Source organism: Trichoplusia ni, chromosome 5 (genome assembly GCF_003590095.1).
Source record: "Trichoplusia ni isolate ovarian cell line Hi5 chromosome 5, tn1, whole genome shotgun sequence".
In the NCBI taxonomy this organism is placed as follows: Eukaryota; Metazoa; Arthropoda; class Insecta; order Lepidoptera; family Noctuidae; genus Trichoplusia; species Trichoplusia ni.
This window is the reverse complement of record NC_039482.1, coordinates 9,667,330-9,687,295: the sequence shown is the minus strand read 5'-3', so window position 1 is coordinate 9,687,295 and position 19,966 is coordinate 9,667,330. Positions and strand designations below refer to the sequence as shown.

At 36.1% G+C, this 19,966-nt stretch overlaps 2 protein-coding genes across 4 annotated transcripts; one reads left to right on the top strand and one right to left on the bottom strand.

The window, feature by feature from the left end:
* Positions 1 to 247: 247 nt before the first annotated feature.
* Positions 248 to 8,798, bottom strand: LOC113494413. The gene is made up of 8 exons (XM_026872735.1): positions 8,306 to 8,798; positions 6,605 to 6,832; positions 6,216 to 6,281; positions 4,609 to 4,755; positions 3,952 to 4,173; positions 3,057 to 3,464; positions 1,005 to 2,594; positions 248 to 531 (listed from the first exon to the last, which is right to left on the bottom strand). Exons 1-8 carry the CDS (start codon positions 8,346 to 8,348, stop codon positions 287 to 289), a joined length of 2,949 nt encoding a protein of 982 aa, XP_026728536.1. The 5' UTR covers positions 8,349 to 8,798; the 3' UTR covers positions 248 to 286.
* Positions 8,799 to 9,663: 865 nt separating this feature from the next.
* Positions 9,664 to 19,749, top strand: LOC113494412. 3 transcript variants are annotated; one of them, XR_003400652.1, is made up of 9 exons: positions 9,664 to 9,791; positions 13,709 to 13,946; positions 14,140 to 14,204; positions 14,289 to 14,357; positions 14,479 to 14,562; positions 14,646 to 15,461; positions 15,546 to 17,144; positions 17,297 to 18,462; positions 18,606 to 19,749. XR_003400652.1 is itself a non-coding variant. In XM_026872733.1 (8 exons), exons 1-8 carry the CDS (start codon positions 9,737 to 9,739, stop codon positions 18,409 to 18,411), a joined length of 4,041 nt encoding a protein of 1,346 aa, XP_026728534.1. In that variant the 5' UTR covers positions 9,664 to 9,736; the 3' UTR covers positions 18,412 to 19,749. The 3 variants fall into 3 exon arrangements, 2 of the variants coding, with proteins under 2 accessions (XP_026728534.1, XP_026728535.1); XM_026872733.1 differs by having other exon boundaries at positions 17,297 to 19,749; XM_026872734.1 differs by having other exon boundaries at positions 9,665 to 9,791; positions 13,724 to 13,946; positions 17,297 to 19,749.
* The last annotated feature ends 217 nt before the right edge of the window (positions 19,750 to 19,966 follow it).

Sequence of the window (19,966 nt, the reverse complement as noted above, 5' to 3'; positions counted from 1 at the left end):
GTTATAAGTATTATAGATTGTATTTTTGGCGATACAGTTAATGCCATTAAAATAAAGGTTTCAAGGCAACACGCAGGTATTCATCAATAAGATCTTAAATATGGATCTCATTAAGGTAATTGTCTATCACAATTAAAAACCTGGAACTTGCGTCCTTACCAACATAACTAACCTAAATACGCATCCGGTGTTTGTCTCTGAGGAAAACAATATGGACGAGGGTAAGAAATAAAATAAACACAGCAAAATCGAATTGTACTTTATCGTTGTATGTATCATAATGTAATCAATGTTTAGCTGTTGTAAGGGTGGCTTTTGTAATCCTGGCTGTAGAAAGACTGGCTTTTGTTATTCCAGATTTCGTTACTGTGATTGGTTTTTTGGTAGTAACCGTTACTGACGCGGCCTTAGTTGTTTGTGTCACATTGATCTTGGCTGTGGTAGTCATTGCTCTGGTTGTCAGCTTCTTCGGTGTTAAACCCTCGCTTGTTTTCAGTGTAGTTGTCGTAGTATTTCTTCTGTTTTTGCGCTCTGGAAATAAATAATAGGAATTTATTTTGGATCTCCAACATGGAATTGGAATACACAAAAACACATTTTCAAACAAGGGATACAATGCTATTGATTTTTAGAGTACCGTGCTGTATCTTGTGAACCTTAGAAAGTAGGTGGTAACTGGACATTTCAAATTCTCAAAACAAGAAAAAATTACGGCTTATGGTCCTGAATAATATGAAGTTTTATTTTTTTTTGGTTCCCAGCACGGAATTTACTCTATCTGTCATTTAAATAACATGACATACATTCAAATTACATAGTCAAAGAATAACCAGATTACGAAACAACAGGCATATTTGCACGCGTCACGTAGGTATTGAACCCGTGGAACGCCTCGCAGTTTTAATACCGAAGTGACCTACACCACTAAGTTCCTCGTGAATTGTTACGACCCCAAGACTAAATAACAAAATCTCCTAATTAAATATATATTTATAAAATCTTACTTTTCCTCTTGTTCCTTTCGTTCGCTTTCCATCCTAGATATTCTGTAGCGTTCTTCTTTTTATCCTTAATTCCCTTATTTACCTTATGCCTGAGGTAATTAGGTATAATATTCTTTATCCGCGCTTTGAAATGATCAGGCATGGCCCTTTTGATCCTTGGCGAAAGGTCTAAATTGTTCTGCCATCGTTTCATAGTCTCTTGGTATTCGCTGTATCTTTTTTCCGAAAGCTCGTCTAGTTTCTTCCTGGCAAGCTGCTTCACTATTTCAGATTTTGGAACTTTTCTGTGCAGAAGTTCGGCAATATCCTTCTTGGAACTCTTTAGCAAGCTTCGTATGTGTTTTATAAACGATCGCTTTTTCTTTTTACGTGAATCAATTGCTTTCAACAAAGAATTTATTGTTGTTTCCTCATCAGTTCTCGGTCGGATAGTTGGTTTAACTGCGGGTTTGGGTTTCTTCTGATAGTAACGAATAATGATTTGTATTTTGTTATGTATCGCTTTCAATCCGTTATTAATTTTATCCAATACGTCATCACTTACATTATCCAGGCTCGGGAACATTCGTCTGCTGTGAGCAAAATCGACGAGTGCTAATGCGTCGACCATTTTACTTACGTCCATTGTCAAAACAAAATGCAACAGTTTCATTCTATATAGGGTGACGAACGGCGAGCTGTTGACTATTCTCGCCGTCATTTCTTGCCATTTTCCGCCAATTTGTTTGAGATCAGTTGTCATGTTGTAATCAGGGTCGTGTACTCTCAACCCTACTGCTGCATATTCATCTGTGTAAAAATCTTTGATAATACTCTTTAGTATCTTTCTCGCGGACGGTGATAACACGGACAGAGCATGAGACTTTGGCATATCTTTGTCAACAGCTTCAATAATTAAGATGATACAATCCTTGAATGAAATTAACGCACATCGACTTAAGCTCTCATCCATTCTACGTCTATCAGATTTACCTTTTTTTGGAATAGTTTTGTCAAATTTAATGTCTTTAATTTTGTTTCTGTAGACGTAGCGTTTCATTGCGATTATAAGATTTTTTAAATCGTCAGGTAGCGCTGTTTTCGTATACTTTTGTATTAAAGTTATGTCACGTATTACTTCGTAAATATCGTTCTTTAGTTTTTTTGTGTATTTATCTAAATCGAACTTTGTTGCTTTGAGAGTTTTCCTGAAATCTATTTCGGGGTCAGAGTTGACAGCTAAATTGTAAATGGAGAAAAATGTGTTGCTTGTTATGTTTTCCAATTTATTGTCTTCGGTTCCCCTGTCATCAACTTTAGCATACTTTAGAAGATTCCCTTTAATTCTCTTTAGCTCTTCTAGTTCTCTCTTTTTGTCATTAATGATTTTATTCAAAGGTACCAGAACAGTTTCAGTGAGATCTATGGCGTCTTCAGTCACATAGGTTGTGTTTGTGGTGTTAATTATGAATGTTAGAGCATTCGTGACGTTCATCATGCTGTTTTCTGTGATTTCTCTTTTCATGATGTTGACGGCATTGTACTCTATAATGTCGTTTGTATTTTCAAATCCGTTTCTTATGTCTTCATCTTTATTGTATACTTCGAAATCTGAAACATTTAATAGGTAGAAATGAAGGTCCGTTTAAAAAAAGGATTATTAAAGATAGATTTACAATCTATGAAGTGGACCAAGGGCTAAATTCAAAGTCCCTTCGTCGATAAGCTGTCCAATGTCCTTTCAAAATAATGCTTATTATATTTGAATGGTTACATTTTTATACATTCAATGGCATTTGACACTATTGTCATTTGTAACAATGAAAAGGTTTTCGAGATTTGTGTTAGTAGCTAATGTGCTATACAACGCTCATTTTGGATTTGAGATCACAATTACCATTTGTTTTCTCGTACCTGAATAGAAAAGAGGTTTTTCTAGGTTATTAGCTTAAGACCTTTATTTTTTTCTGTTGGCGAATTCTGATACAATTTCTAACTTTGAAGGGCTTATCTACAAAAACGAAACTGTTTTTTATATTATCTGAATTTCTAACAAAGTAAAAGCAACTATACCTTGAGCCTCAGTAGTGTTAGGTGCACCACGTGCAACGGTCTCCAACAAATCAATAACTATTTTAGTAGACTCATCTATATCTATAGGAGGTTCAGTAACCTCTTCATCACGCATGAAGTTTATTACATAACTTAATTCATCGGCTGTTGCATTTTCAGTCGTTATATTATTAATATTTTCATCATCCATTAACATGTAATCTATGTCGAATGTTTTGTTGCTTAGTTCGTTATCCAATGGTAGTTTTCTTCGGTTATAACTTTTGTTGTCTACTGCGATGCTTCGGAGTACTTCGTCGAAGGCCACATAATCGCTGTCTGACATGGTTGATGGTTCTATTGTTGTTGCGTCGTTTTTCACAGCTTTGGTAGTGACTCCTGGTGGGTTAGCTGTTGCTTTTGTTGTTGCTGTAGAAAAAAAAAACATGCATTTGTATTATGGTGCTGCGATTTTCTTAATTTAAATTTTGAGCGTTTTCTTCTCTTGTACAGTGAGTGAATAAAAAATTTTAAGCTTCTTAAAATTTAAGAAATAAACAATATCTACAACTTGGGTAGTAGTGATACAAGATTTTCTAGTTATAATACCGTCTATTAGCAGATGAGCCCTTTTTCTTAGTTTATTAGCAGTTAGCTTAGAGGCCTGTACCAGGCATTTTTTAATGGGACAAACGGTACACATGTTTGCCTATCATTGCAACTCTCGTAAACCAGGATCAAAAGTGATAACTAACAAAAACCACCAAGCACTTAATCTTGGTATATCCCAGGGAATAGTTTTGGAACTCGCATGGAATAATTAATTAGAAGCAGCAAAATGGGAGAAACAGCCCGGTAAAATTTTACTTAACTTTACCAAGCTTATGAGATGAGCACATTTCACATTCACAATTACCAGTTTCCGTAGACATAGCCGTCGTAACCGTCTCCGTAACCTCAGACCCATTCCGCAGCGTACTCCCGGACGTGGTGTGCGCCTGCGTGAGGCTGTACTTCTGCTCCAGCGGCTTCACCCCGTATATCCACTCCGACATCTGCTCTAGTGATAACGTCGTGACGTTCTTCAGTTCCTCGGGGCTGCCTGTCACAGAGCGCTTTGATTTCCTTCGCTTGGTATCTGGAATTAATTTGATGAAACTCAGATCGGCGATTAAGTTATCAACCAATTTCGAGTTCATTTATTAAATAAAAAACAAGGACTTGAGTTATCAGCCTGAGAAATTAAGTATTTGTTTTTCGCATCTTATTCTTTTTCTTTAAGATAAGTACTCCCGCTCTCAGAAATTTATTATTTGTTTCACAAATATTCCATCACATGTGCATGGCACTCAAACTTAGAATTAATGGATCTTACAAATTTTATGCTTGTCTTCTGGGTGGAAACGGCAAAAAAAATATCCCAAATTTTTTTGAAATCTGTCTAGTGGACTAAATAGTTTTCTTTCGTCAAATACCCTATTAGTTCGAAGTCTTTATGAGCTTTTTAACTTATAAAAGAGTGTCACGTCGTCGCCACACCGTCTCCTGCTAAGTTTATCTGTAAACGCCTCACCATCCATCATGTTCTCCAGCACTAGCACGAGAACGCGGTGGTCGATGTTAAGCTCAGCGTCCTTGGTGTGACACTGCTGGCTGGACGAGCAGTTCCACTTGCCTTCAGCGGTGCACGAGCAGGACTTGCAGCCGATACACACATTCTCTGGGGATGTGTGGGAAAATGGTACATTTCTAAAGTGTTTTTTGATGTTGAGTGAAATTCGTCTTTTATTTGATTTTTAGCTCTTTTTTTTAAATGTCGGTCTATTCACCGTGATTTTTTAGTCGTTTTACAAAAGTAGCCCAGTTCATGTATCCGACGTAAAATACCCCTATTCGCGATTATTATTTTATTTTATTATTATCATCAACTAAGATAATAAGTACGAAGAAAAATTAAACAAGAGAAATCTGAAATATACTCTTAAAAATGATAAAAATGCCGCCGCCCGCGCCCCTCACCATTGTTACAAGGCTCGGACCGAGCTCGCAACAGAGCTGTGTTTCTAAAAAACTATGAATTGCATCATAATATTGAATAAAAATTGCATTTTTTTATCATGAACGTATTCTAGTCATTGAATACATGAACTGGGCTGCTTTTGTAAGACGACTAAAAAATCACGGTGAATAGACCGTGTATAGACTACTTTTCTCTGAACAGAAAAGTTCAACTCACGACCCTTTTTTAAAAAACTATTCCTTTGACAACCCTTTACATTTGAATTTATCTTCTTTTACGTGTCTCTATTTGTTTGTAGATCTATCATTCCCTAGCTCTCTGAACTTAAAAGTTAAATATACGTAAATAAATATAGGTATATATAAGTAAGTAGTAATTAGCCGAAGATAGATCTTGAAGGCTTACAATTGGACATAGGCCGTCGAATATGGGCTTATGATGATGATGATGATGAAAGTTAAAGTATCACGACAAAAACCAAAACAAATAAAATATTTACGAAACCAAAACAGAACTATGTGGTCCTAGCGAAAACATCCGCGCGTGTACCAAACGCATGTTTAAAGAAAACACACAAATGTGTACAATTTGGCCACTAGCTGTCACAATGATAACATCCCGGGGAACAGCCTGACGAAGCGAACATTGTTTTTCGTATGAAACACAATCCAACGCTCCATACGTGTTTAAATTATTCCAATTACGCGGAAGTTTCAATAAAGTTTGTTTCTTTGAAGTGTTATTTTGTTAATATTGTTACAGAAACATTGTATTGTCTTTAATGTTAGTTTTTAAGGACAAACTAAGGAACTGGTTTTGTTTACTTTTTGGATATAATAAGTATGAATCCCTAAGGGGTCGCCACGTTTTGTAATGACTACCGATGATAGCCTTGCGGTTTTTTTGCATGGATTTATATGCACGTGGTGAAGGTTCGATCCCAATTCGTGCGAAGTACGATGTGACTTTTGAAAAGTTACCAGCACTTTCTTATTTTTTCTGATAATTGTTGAAGGAATTGTGAGGAAACTTGGATTCCATAAATTGAAATCTGAAGTCGCCAACCCCCAGCGAGCTAGCGTAGTGATCAATGCTCAAACCCTATATTATAGGCTGGTTTGTAAGAGCTAATTATAGTATTAATTAAAATAAGAACTCACCTTTATTACAGTCGGTATATCGGGATATGAACGGTATACATTCCATCGGAGTCGCAGATAATAAGGCTGGAAGAGATAAAGAAGATATGTTTGAAGCCCCGTAAATGTTTATATTTATCTGTTTTAAAGCGGTAACAGAAAACTAGTCAGAAAGTTAACATTTTGTTTCATGTACAGTTAAATTTTGATGTCTGGCAGACTCACATACACCGGGGTCAGTAATAGAATCATCATTTTACTTCTCGGCGGAACCTTCAAAACAAAGCAATTTCTGTAGCTAAACAGCATTCCATAGGTTCTTTTTAATTAGGTATGTCCCAAATGGGTTACTTTGGTTCAGATACAATAAAATTCTTAGAAACCCAAGAAAAAAGTGGAACTTTACCAACCTTTTTCCACATGATCATGTAGTAACGAATCACATTCCTTCCTGAGCTCCTCGTTACCAGAGAACGCTGGTGTATCGTCGTCCTTGTCTAGCAGGTTATCTGTCTCCACGTAGTAGTCACATCGCGCCTGGTCCAGCACCAGACAGTCGTCAGCGAAGCAGATGTTACAGTCGTCTGTGCGACGGAACGTGCCTCGGTGGTAACGGAACAGGCTGCCTGATGTCACTCCTGGAGAAATAGGATGAAATAAGGTTGAGGTTGATCAGGATTTTATTATAAGTGATGTAGTCTTGATGTTAGAAACTATTTGATCCAGCTTGCTACTTGCATAAGCTGAAGACTTGAAAACGGTTACCCAGATTTAGGCATGAGATACCGTATGACATGTAGTTACGGTAAATTTTTGTGAAAGATACATTTAAGAGTTTTAATAACCTGACTATCGTTTATACTCAGTTATCTCTTATCATCGTGTACAAGTTGGTTACCGATGTTAGGTCCGCCTTTTTACAATTTTATCGTCTACAAGAAGTATAAATAAATAAAAACGGTCTAAAAATCAATGTAAGATAATACTGCAGTATCTAAAAATAAGCTAAAAAATGAATATCCTCTAATTTTTCAATGCACCAGAAACTATTTTTCTTCATACTACATCCATTTACCGGCATAAAAACACAATAATTTTAAAGAAAACCAACAATATTTTAAGTGCAAAACGTGACGAAAAAAGTTACGTGTGCAATACAGCAAGAAATCGGTACGAAACCAAGTGAAAAGTGCTCGGAAACCTTGAAAAACGAGTCAACAATAACATGAAAAGTTGACGATAGGCTAAATCTTAGTAACGGAGTGATTGAAATCAGTAAGTTGGACTTTGAGAATGTTTACTACTGGAATTAATTATAGGAAGTAACAAAATAAATAGAATAAAGATGATGCATTGGGAATGATCAATCAAATAATCATGAACGATGATTGGTTTGTTACGGGAGGACTAGTCGAACATGGAGCGATGATATGGATAATAATGCATTATTATGGTTAAATATAAGGCAATGATAGTCCAGTGGAAAGGCATCGTGAGTTAGAATTATTCAAAGACGTGTTAAGCCGACGAACACCAGGTTGTGTTACATAGATAGATAGAACACAAGCTTAACTTGAGTTAAGCCAAATATCTCAAAACTCAATTGCTTTAAAAAAGAAGCAAATTCGAAATCAATTCTTAGAATTTGAGGCGTTTCTGTCAGTATATTGAACAACAAAAGCATCTTAAAACAGTAAACAATACATCAAAGGTAAGCTTCAAACACAATGCATAGATTTGAATCAAATCTCTGAATGAAACCTCTTTCATTGATCGAGATGAGTCAATGAATGGGAAAAGTATCAAATCTCTTGAATTACTTGAGTGAGTTTCTTTTTAGTAATGGGACATCCATCATTACGAGACCTGAAGCCAAAAGCTGAAAGCGAGAAGATTGCCATCGACGATCCGGACAAAGCAACATTCTTTCCGAAAACTGAAAATGCTGAGCTAATAAGTCCAGAATCTACAATGACAACTAACAAATAACGCGTAAGTGACGTGTCTGGATATGATGACGTGGATGGTACTGATGACGCAGTTAATGATATGCCTGGATTGAGTGACGTAATGGGTAGTAATGACGTAGAGAATGACGTGTAAGGTCTCACCGAAGAGGCACAGGACGCCGAGCGCACACACCCACCCCTGCATCGTCGTCGAGTGATTGGTTGCTTTTGCTAACTTAACCAACTGTTTACTGTAGCTATTGTTTTCAATTGCCGGGACGGACTTGGGGCTGTCAACTTCTTTTTTCTTGTTTTTGTATAGTTGTAAGAGTGCTTTGTTATATTTGAAGACGTTGTGAGTAGATTTAGGTGCTTAAGTAAAAGGACTTACGATAAAAAAATGACATTAATGTAAAACTCTATCAATAATTAGCAGTTGACTGATACAGTTTATGAAACTGAAATTCATTCATGTTCTTCATTTAGTTATTATTCTTCGCAGCCTGATAGTGTAAAAAACAAATTGCTGATATAAGTATTTACCCATTCTACTGCATTCCACTACCGGGTGAAGGTCAACCCTAAATCACACCAAATCACCGAGCATTTACCAGCTTCCTATTGAGTTGTCTTCGTCTTGCAGACACCAGCCATGATGCTGACGTTACTTGCCCAATCCCATTTTAGCCTTTTCGCCAGTATTGTAACGCAGTGTGGTGTTGCGGGTTCGATCTTGGAACTTAACGTCAAGAATTCCTTCCATCGGTCTTGAGAAAAATAAAATATTGAGAATAATATACAACTTACCAGTTTTAATTAAAGATTATTCTGCTAAATCCCTTGCCTCACCACGTGTATGGTTCTAATGCTAAAACTTTTTACAAGTTCATTCAACCAAATTTTGTTATTTTGATTATCCATGCATCTAATTATTGTGTACTATTAGTTAACAATAAGATCTTTGTTAGATTCGAAGGAGATCTATGATTCACATCACAATGGGTGTGTAGTGTTATTGTAGATAGAAAGGGCTATCCCATTATTCATTTTGATTCTATCAATTCTGTTTAATTTTTTATCACCGATTGCATTATGTATGTACTCCATTTCTAGCCAAGGACTTATTTGGGGACAAGGGTCCAACAAGCACGGGTCTTTTATTGAAAAATAATTACGTTTTTGTAGATTTACTTTGTTATTTTTGGTGTATTTTCTCAATCAGAAGGATATTATGCTCTTTTGAAGATGAGGTCTAGTTGATAAGTAAGAAGACGAACATATTTTTGTCTTTCCCACAGGATTAATATATGGCATTAGATAATACAAATCTAGATTTCATCCAAAATCAGCTAACTTTTTCAACTTTTGTCACGACCTGTCTGTCACAATTGACATAACCCAATCATCGATCGAAACAATATCTAATACGTAGTAAAACAAACACAATTGAATTCTAAATGTTTCAATTGAATCGCCCAAATCCGTCACTGCAACGGAATCGCGAAATTCTCTTAAGTGTTTGTAAATAGTGGCCGTGCGCGAACGTTGTCGCCGTATCGACTCCTGCGCATATTCAGGCTTGCGGCGGCGACCATGCTGCTGTTGTTGCTGCTGCATCTCGTCATCATCCATCTGCTTACGGCTAGAGGTGAGCATTTGAAGTTGATAACAAAAAGCTTTCAAAATTATTACGCAATGGTGATTTTTTTGAAATTTCGTTTAGTTTTTTTTTCATATTCAAATTTGTATAGTTTAAGTGTTTTTTTTAATACTTTAAAGTTTTTATAGTGGGTGCTTCACGTGTAAGAAAAATAAGTGTTTGTGATATAATTGATTATAGAGTGTTGATGCAATTTATGTAACATCTCACATTGTGTAATTTAATGTTCACAGTAATTATGTAATTAGTAGTGGTGTTCTTCATGGTGTTATACTTTGTCCTGTTTGTAGTCAATTTCGTATCACACATTAATATGCTTTTAAAATTACAATGACCGATTTTTAAATGATGTGTCAAAATTTTAGCTTAAACAAAAAAAAAAACGGAAAGTTCATATGCCGCTATCTAGTGATGTAATTCGCTATTGGTTTCGGATGTTTGAATCCACCTGCCCATGTACTTTAGGAAATCGTGTATTAAGTCCAAAATGTTTGCAAAGCTGCAAAGGCCGCACTTTGCTACCGAGAGGAAACATGTGAGAAAATATGAATCAACAGTTCATTGTAGTTCGATAACACATTTGCTAATGTTGTTATAAGGTACGGGCTATAGAATTTGTGCAACGCATTTTCTCGCGTTTTTCCCGATTGCCCGAATGGCTTGCGAAGTGACTTGATTATTTTCATATGTCATGATGGAATATTTCTGTAAATGAAATGCTAGGTGGGGCAGGCTAGAAAAGCGTGGAACGGTTTTGGGGGAAGCCTTTGATCAGGTGAGGGACACAGTGGTCTAGATAAAAAAATACTAATAGAACGAGTCAATAAACTTTTGAGAGATGTATTGCACTAGATTACGTTCATAAAATAAGTAGTGGATGCCGCAAAAAACCACCAGGCTTAGTGCGAGTGGGTTGGTCACGATAATGCAGCCTGAGAAATGGGCAAAGATCGTCACCCACTGGACCTGACTGCTGGGTAAAGATGATCGCTACATCATTCACTGTTCGCACAGAGAAACACTATCATCGCCGAGGTCGTTATTGGTGAAGTTTGTGTGATGATTAAGCCAGATACGAGAGGACATTTGGCCAAAAAAGTGAAAGAGAAGCTTGGAAAAAGAAGAGATTCTATCAGAAGCATCAGTAGAAACTGCCAACTAGATTCAAGCCCCATTAAGGGCTATGGATTTCACTCGACGATGTCGTGTTTAGTGTGAGATTTTCGAAAGTGGTTTAGTACTAGAGCCATTCTAGTTTCATTTCAAAATACATTTATCAAGGGAACGGGATGTACAACCTTAATAGATACATGTAGATAATGGCCAACTGTTGGGCACAGCCATTTTTCTTTTTAGGAAAGATTTGAGTATTGATAAATCACTGCGTATTTACGATATCAGATTCCGATATTTGGTGTGCAGGATAACTCACGATATTTTCTTTCACCGTTTGACAGTATTGTCCTAGAATAATTAAAAAAGTACATATGACTTTGAAAGGTTGTAGTTAGATTGAGTTGGGTTTGAAACCGAACCTCGTTCATTTAAATCCACGTCATAATGACCTTGTGGTTACATTTTATAATAAATTAAGTAATTAAATTCATTCAATTTTAATTTTACGACTAAATTTAATCACCATGCTTAAAATGATTACGTCTTCATATACCATAGACCAGTCAAATCGGAAAAATATTTTAATGTCAGGTTCGGACAGTGTAGTCAGGATTCTAATCTGCAATCGTGTCAGTCATCATACGAATCTAAATACCTAATAATACAGATAATTTAAATAATAATATATAATAATGAAACCGTTCAATTCCAAAGAAACATCAGAGTTCAAGAAGGGTACAAAAAAACTAATTCATAAATGTAACAACCGATATTAAAACTTGATCTTCATTACGGGCGTTACATACTTGCTGCCTGGTTGTTGCTGAAAATATGAATCACACAAAATCGACAAAAGTAGCTACAACGTACAACATAACATTTAACATTTTGTGGTTCAAATGTTTTCTATCGAAGGTTATCGCGTTACTGCAACAGCGTGACTTAACGGACAGTTAACTCATGTTACCGCATGTTTATCTATGAGTACTATTGTTTGCTAGTATTTGTATAACATCGAATGCTCGAGGCGTGATAGTGGCCGACTGTAAGCAACTGTTGACGAGTTTAGTACAATCAACTTGAATGACATTTGTATGTTGTATTTATTGATATCAAGTAATTTGACGGCAGTGATAGAATTGGCTTGTACGATAAAATTTTCACGTACTTAATCGACGTATGAAATGACGCCAACTAATTAAAAAAAAATCATATCATAAAACCAAAGAAATAGCGCAGAACAAAAACACGAGAAAAAGTTTTTTAAGAGAGTATTTTTTAAGTTACGACAGTAACACATTTTTGCTCTCTATACAATGGCTCAGAGATATTTAAGACTGACGCCATCGAAGGACATTTTTTATTCCTCTTTGCATTTGCATTTATTAGTAACTACCCAAATCATTTCGTACATTGCGTGTAACACATGCAAGAGATCTGAAGGTCTAGAGGTGATAAAGCAGGACTGCGACGTACCTCAGCAGCGGGATTGCCGGAAATGGTTAGCGTGGTTTCGGTAAACGAAAGGCAAAGGAAGGAAACTGGGTGGAAAAAGTGTGACACTCCCGTCCGCTTACCCCACAGCGGAAGGAGTCTTTTGATAATTTCATGTCAAATGTCTCAGCAGCGAAACCTACAAAATCAATATCGTAGATATTGTCCTACATAATCAATATCTTATTTCGGAAGGCATGGAAAATGTGGGTAATCCTCCCCCTCCCCTAAACGTGTCGGATTGCCATCCTATTGGTCTTTGAGTTAAGTAATAAGTATAGGGAGAGCGCCTGGCAAACATACGTTTGGGTTCTGGCTTACTGACCCACTGACATCCGTATTGGGTTTAACGGTCAATTTCCACGCCATTTCCATAATTCAAAGATGTTATTAATCTATGCTTGATTTGATCTTAGAATCTGGTATACCTAAACTAAGACACTCTGGTCTGTCTTGTGATCCTAGCCTCCAGGAAAGAAATGGGTCAGGAGGTCAATATTATCACAACACATTGAGTGAAACATGAGTAGAATTTAGCTAAGGATGGAACAGAGCCGAGCATATAAAAACCCGGCCCATAAGTGGTATGACAAATACTGATAATGGCAACAATGTTAATGATAAAAACAATTCTCAAATAACATCAGACAAAATAAATTAAAATGACAATGTAACGGGAAATGAAAATACTTTAACAAATAAACCGTTACGTGACCCGGCTGTTTATGTTGCTTCAAATGTTAAATATTTTGCTTACGGTGACGAATATCATGAGATATGAGCTCCTCATTCAGTACCGGAACTGAGGAAATAAACACAAGTTGTATTGAACCATTGAAGTGCGTTGACCGTTCAAGAAACTTGAAGACGTGGGAACATTTTGTGGGGTAGACAGAGAGGAGGAGGATATTGTTCAAGATATAATCTTTTGGAATGTTTAGGGAGGTTCAGCAGAAGGGGCCAATTATAGCTATACAAATGATGTTGCGTAGTTAATGCATTTGGGAAGTTAGTAGAATCTGATAGTCTAGTTTAATAGAATCTGCTTTTTCTTTAGTAGTGATTAGAAGTCAAATAATGTTTATTTTTCCACGTAGGGGCTAAGGTAATGTTAACTTTTACTTTGTGATCTTGCATTGTATTGGATAATCTTAGTTTTAGTTTAGTACCTACATTCACTTCACTATTAGATCACCTAGTTAGAAAATCCAATCGCACGAGCCAGTAATGAAATCGTGGTGATCGAAAAAAGTGCTATGAAGCCAGTCGTGCTCTTCCCATTTAATCCAAACCAGATGGTACTGTTACAGATGCTCCTCCGAGGACAGGGAAGGAAGTGGCACACGTTGTCCGGAACGTAGAAAAATGCCCAGCTGTGGGCTACTTCTTCAGAAGGGACACGGCCCCGAATGCCATCGAACCGGGGCCCTGCTACCTCTGCTTCTGTCAGGAGGAGAACAACGCTGTCTGCTGGAAGCGAGACAATAGACGGTGCAACGTGGAGAGCTTTCATTATCATGGTGTTGGGAAGAGGTTGGTAAAGTGTTTGATTCTTTTTTTTGTTACAACTTGTATACAACGCCATCTAGTCTCAAGCTAAGGAAAGCTTATATTTTCAGTACTAGATAGCTGATAAATGTACTTGTATTTTTTGAATACCTAATAGTATAAACAGAAAAAGAATAAATGATTTTGCTCATCATTCAAAACGTTCTAACTTTTTTAGGGATACAAGAATCCGTCGTAGTCCAGGTTTTGCGGACTTATTCTTTCGGGATGCCACAAGAGATCGTGAGTTACTTCTAAATGTATTTTTTTTGGTAAACTTATCTAGTGTCTTAAATACTTATATTTTAATACATATTTTGTTTTTAGTGTTCAACAAAAATGAAAAAACGGAATGTAAGCCATTTGAATCCAGCTTTAGTGACGACTGTCCACCAGGTTTGTTGTTTTTTTCTTATATTGAAAATATATTTTTGGATTTCTATATCTCTTTCCACTAAATACCGTACGGAAACATTCATTGTTTGGCTGGTGGTGACTTAGTATTCTATTTCTACAGCTGACTGGTGTATTGGGTGCACTGTATGCGACTGTGACGCCAATGGCCGCTGGGATTGTCACGTCCTAAGCTTTTGTCCAGACAGTAAGTTTCATTCAAAATACTATCCTAATTAATCTGTAAAAGCAATAAATCATTAACTAATGACCAATCCTGTACAATTTTAGAGAAAACCAAAAAGAAATCGAAACGCAAAGGTGCAATTAGAAAAGTAGTGAGTAAAAAATCAGTTAAATCAACAAAGGCACCTGATAGAACAACGAAGAAACCATCCATGGCATCCAGCGCTGGTAAGCGTATAAGCAAACAAACGAAAGCAGTGAATAAATCAAGGCCTAAAAATCCAGTCAGAAGTACTAACAATAAGAACCAACCACAAAAGCGTCTCGTCAAAAAATCTGTTCCTATACTGCGGGCCAATATCACCCCCAAACCGCAAAAAATAAGATCTCCATTAAGATACAGGAGGAAATCCGCGACCAAAGCAAACTCATCAAAAGAGATGATCATAAAAAGGAACGTAGCAACACACAAACCTATCGACATCAAAGCGAGCAAAGTGAACTTAGAAATGGAAATAGCTCAGAAGGTCATGAAAAAAGTAATGGCCAACTTGAGAAAAACAATGGACACTGAGATGTTAAATATTACCAAAATGGCTAACAAGGTAGCTCAGAACAATTTCCAAGCTAAAAATGTAAAGAAAACAAGTCCTACGGCTAAACAATCGAAGAAGGTGAATAAGAGGCAGATAAAGAAACCGCAGAAGAAGCCGGTGCGGTCTCGGTACCAACTGAAGCCGTCTAAAGACAAAAACAAGAATAAGAACAAACAGAACAAGAAATCTCCACAGCAAGCTCCCAAGAAGCCGTATAAAAAACCGGCAAGCAAACCGACGAGAAGGCCAACCCCCAACAACTATGTGAGAAATAAGAGAGACCTTATGGAAGGAAATTTGCAAGCACTCTCGGTCATTGGTACAGGTATGTTAGCATCCTACTACTTATGTTTGAAGAATAAAAGTAATTCGATTGTTAATATTGACGGTAAGTATTATATTATTTCAGGTAATGTTACAGCTCCCCTAACTACCTCAACCGCCGCATACTCCATAGTTCCTGTGACTGGTAACATACTCCCTCCTGCCGATACCAATTGTTCGACTAAGCTTGATGAAACTACGCCAATTCCCGAAAACAATAAATATTACAGTTATGTTGTTCATGATCCAAAGCTTGAAACAAATACATCAACGACAAAAACAGAAGTCAGTACACAAGTTAATGTAACAGAAACTGTTTTAAATTTAATCGGAAAAGGTTTGGATCAAAATAGAAACATTAAAAACAAATCTGAATCTAGCAACTACGATGATAAGAAATCAACTGCTTTGTCTGAAATAAGTCCAGAGGCAAACGAAATAAAATATTCTAAGTGGTCCCATTTAAAAATATTGAAAGAGAAAAAATTGAATTATGTGTCTGAGAAACATAGAGGTCTTGTGAAACTAATCTCTCCGGCCAACAAAAGTGTTCTAGAAGACTACAAGAATAAGGTCCATGGAAGAGATATAGAAAGAAAGTTTAACTCAAGAAAGTTTAACCTAGTGAAGCTACTTAACCATTCAAAATATAAACCGAGTTCTGTATTGATACTTGAACACAACACAAATGTAACAACGCCTAACAAAACTGCTGGTGATCTACAAAGCATTCTTAGTAAGCTATTAGGTGAATTCTACAGAAATTCTACAATTAGTCATAATAATGCAAAAAAAGCCAGAAAGTTTAGCGTTATAAAATATTTGAAGAAAATATTTAATAAATTGTTTAGGCGTAAGAAAGCAAGTGAACGGTTCAGCAAACATCAAATAATAGAAACGTTATGTGACAACTTCGGTCCTTGCAGAGTAAGTGTCAAAGATAAAGCACAGCTGAAAGCTAAACTTGACGAGTTGGATAGTGAAACGTCAAAGATTCTGAAAACAGTTAAAATAATAAAAGGTTTACTGAAATTAGTAGATTTACCAAAAAGTATGGATTCTAGTGTGTCGACACAAGAATCAATGCGTAACGATATTCAAAAATTAAATAGTATTCTGAAAGGTAACTATCTTAAAGGCGACAGCGACCCCATGACTTCGACCCAGTTGACACAAATAGAATACATAAAGAAGAACACACAGGATTTTGTGCAATCTGTGAATAAATTTGCGGCTTTGCTTAATGACATTATAACGATACTGACAAAACATGACGTAAATAAGACGGCGCCGTCTAATCGAGCACTGAGATATAACCACAGTGATAACAAAATATCACAAGACGAAAACCCATTTCAAAGTCTAAAGCATTTGTTCATAAGATACAATTTAGTTCAAAACAGTTTTATGAAAAAGATGTATGAGCAACTGAACAATTTTGAGAGTAAAGTTAATGAGAACCCCAAGGTGAGTGATGTTAAGGATTTAAATAATACTGTAGAAATAGAGAACTTCTCAAGGAATATAATTCAAAATCTCAGGAAGCTGAAGCGCTTGGCTCAAACGTTGAGCTTTAGCGGGAGGAGTAAGAGGGACACGATGAGAGATGATGATGCTATTGAGTATCTGTTAATGTTGATGGAGTATCTGTTGAAACAAAATAACCCGTTGGACGCTGCTCCAGGTAATATTTTGTTTTATTTTATTTAGATAATGTGTTTTATTTGCTTATTGAAAACTATGACTATTACAAATAAATGAGATAACAATGTTATAATATTGTATATCAATGGCTTTAAATTTTGTCGGTTCATTAACCTTTGATTTATTTTTCAGTTAACGACGGAATAGATCTTTTAATAGATGCTATCAAAAATGCACCAGATATCAAACCAATCAAAAAGAAAGTACTAGAATATACACCTGCACCTTATGTTGATGTCACTACTAATTCCTTTGTGCCAGTAACGGAGACAGATAATCCACTAAGTGATGATGGTAGTCATTCAGATAACGCAGAAATTGAAAAGAATTCTGGCGAGGACAGCGGAAGACGCAAGCTTGAGGATACTGAAGACAACCTTAGAACTAAAATACAAGAAAACAAGGTATTGGCCGAAATGGTAGCTGAAGAAGATAAAGATCCAGATGATAAGTATCAGTATAATAGGAAAACAGTACTAGAAAAGGGAGAAGAGTACACCGAAAGGCCTTACTACAACAGAGCTGGTTATGAAAATGTGGCTCTGGAAGCAGACAATGCGGTCGAAACCACAACACAGCCCATTGATTTCGAAATGAGTGAAAAGATTTACAAAGATGATGGTTTGGATAACCTTAACCTTGATAGACAAATAAACTTAGAAACCAACAATTTAGAAAAACAAGTTATAGACCAAAGAGTAGATGAGAAAAAATTCGAAGTATATGCGGGAGATATAGATGAAGAATCAATATTATCTGGTGGAGTCCTGACGTCAGTATCGGTCCGACCATCAACAGCAACAACAGAGTACGCAACACAAGCCAAAAGATCCCGAACAAAAATGAGACATTTAAACCTGGAATCAATCGATAGCGAAAGTATTGACAAAAAATCCAAATTAGAATGGATCGAAGAGAATTTCGGTAGAGAAAGAGAAAAAGAGATGGAAACAGGGGACCCAGACGATTTTAATATAACAACGCCTCGTAGCGTTACGTACAGAACTTTATCGACAGCTACTTCTGAAAAGGCTGATCTAAGTGTGCTTACTAAAGAAATTGTCGACGACGATAAGAGGAGGAAAGCGAATCTAAATGCCGAAGACATAATATTCAAGAAACAAATGGATCTTTTAAATTCTCTGGACTATGGAACGGAAAAAGCGGAGTTTGACGAATCCGAATCGAAGGATGGCAATGTGGATGAGAGATACCCAAGTGACACATTCCCGACGTATTTCCGTTAATTTTGTTCTGACTGTTGTTTGACTGCAGAATATGTGTTTTGTTGTTATTTATTTCGTTGAAAACAAGTTTCGAATTCGTTCTGCTGTTTTAGTCTGATTTTGACTAATGAAGCTCTTAATTGGTTATTGAAAACGAACTCTAAGGATAGGTTCACTTTTGAAAATATCAGCTGGAAGAAGGCAGATACAATTTTGTCATTAATTTTATCTCCTCCTTACGAATTCCATGTTAAATTTAAAGCCATGATTTACTTACCTTTTTTTAAATCTAAATGAAAGTTACAAAATGTTTAAAATCATTTGAAACCATCGCCTACTTGTAAACAAACTGTAGTAAACAGAACAACTGAATTTATACCAACTTTTTCTAGCTTTTGGTGTCAAGAAAGTTTTAATTACACTTTTCCGGGTAATTTAAACAATATAGCTTTTTAATCACGACTCTTAACGATATTAAATAGATATCCAATATCTATAAACGTCTCGATAACTTAAAATATCCTGGATAATTAAATGTGTAATTTGCATACCTTCCTATAATTAATTAAAACAAGTACTGGGGGCCTACCACGATGTCCTAATGAAGTTTGATTGTGATAGTAGGAGCGAGATAGCATATTAGACAGCATAGAAGAGTGTCTCTTTCACACACCTCAATAATATTAATTTAATGGATGGTGGTCGCCACTTAAGTTTTGGAGCGAGACAGTTACTAACACCGTTTCTGTTTTGTTGAAGAGCTTGCAATTGACTATCACTGAATTAATAATGTTATGTTTTTGACATTTTATGTTGTTATGATCTCAGTTGTAACTAACTGGATATTTGATTTCAAGAAATAAAAAGTTTTGAGGTCGTTGCGTAGCAAGCAATGGGAATTATAGAGGCTGGCTTTATAATTTGTACTTTTTTTTCAATTCAAGGAAAGAAGCCTGTTTTTTTTTTAATGGCATATACTAGGACGCTGTTCGAACTTGCAGAGGCCTTGTTAAGAACTTCAATCTAAGATGACGTGACGGGCATACACCCTTGATAACCCATAGAAGGCCCAAGGTAGCAAAACTAATGTAAATTGTGGAGATTTAATTATTATTTTTGAACTTAACTTTGATTTGTATTACCAAAGAGACCAGTTATTCTAGAGTTCAAAGTTGAAACACGTAAATTTTGTTGGATAATTTTAACTGTTTTTCACCAGTTATATTCTGCAGTTAAGCAACAGTAGTTTAAGTAAGTAATAATAACTTATATTAACGCCATATAAATAGCAATTTGTTTTAATTGTACATACACTCGATTACTCGACTTTACTTAGTTAATTAAATTATTAACATTGTTTTAAGTTTTGTTTTATTTATGAGTTTTTAATCTAGTTTTCCAGAATCCTGAATAAATAGTAAATTGTAAAGGAGTAAAAATAACAGTATAAAATAAATATTACTATTTACTCGGCTTTGACACTCGTCGTCACGGGTAGTCGAACCTCGAAAGACTTACAATCATTCTAACTAAGGGGTATCGTGTTGCCCAGGTCTGAGGAGGTCAGCTTGGGAAA

Coding starts and splice junctions, on each gene's coding strand:
- LOC113494413 (XM_026872735.1), bottom strand. CDS start 8,348: ATGCAGGGGTGGGTGTGTGCGCTCGGCGTCCTGTGCCTCTTCG. Junction 6,282..6,604: donor ACATGATCATGTGGAAAAAG/GTTGGTAAAGTT, acceptor TATCTCTTCCAG/CCTTATTATCTGCGACTCCG. Junction 2,595..3,056: donor TAACACTACTGAGGCTCAAG/GTATAGTTGCTT, acceptor TAAATGTTTCAG/ATTTCGAAGTATACAATAAA.
- LOC113494412 (XM_026872733.1), top strand. CDS start 9,737: ATGCTGCTGTTGTTGCTGCTGCATCTCGTCATCATCCATCTGCTTACG. Junction 14,205..14,288: donor TCGGGATGCCACAAGAGATC/GTGAGTTACTTC, acceptor TTTTGTTTTTAG/TGTTCAACAAAAATGAAAAA. Junction 15,462..15,545: donor ACTCTCGGTCATTGGTACAG/GTATGTTAGCAT, acceptor ATATTATTTCAG/GTAATGTTACAGCTCCCCTA.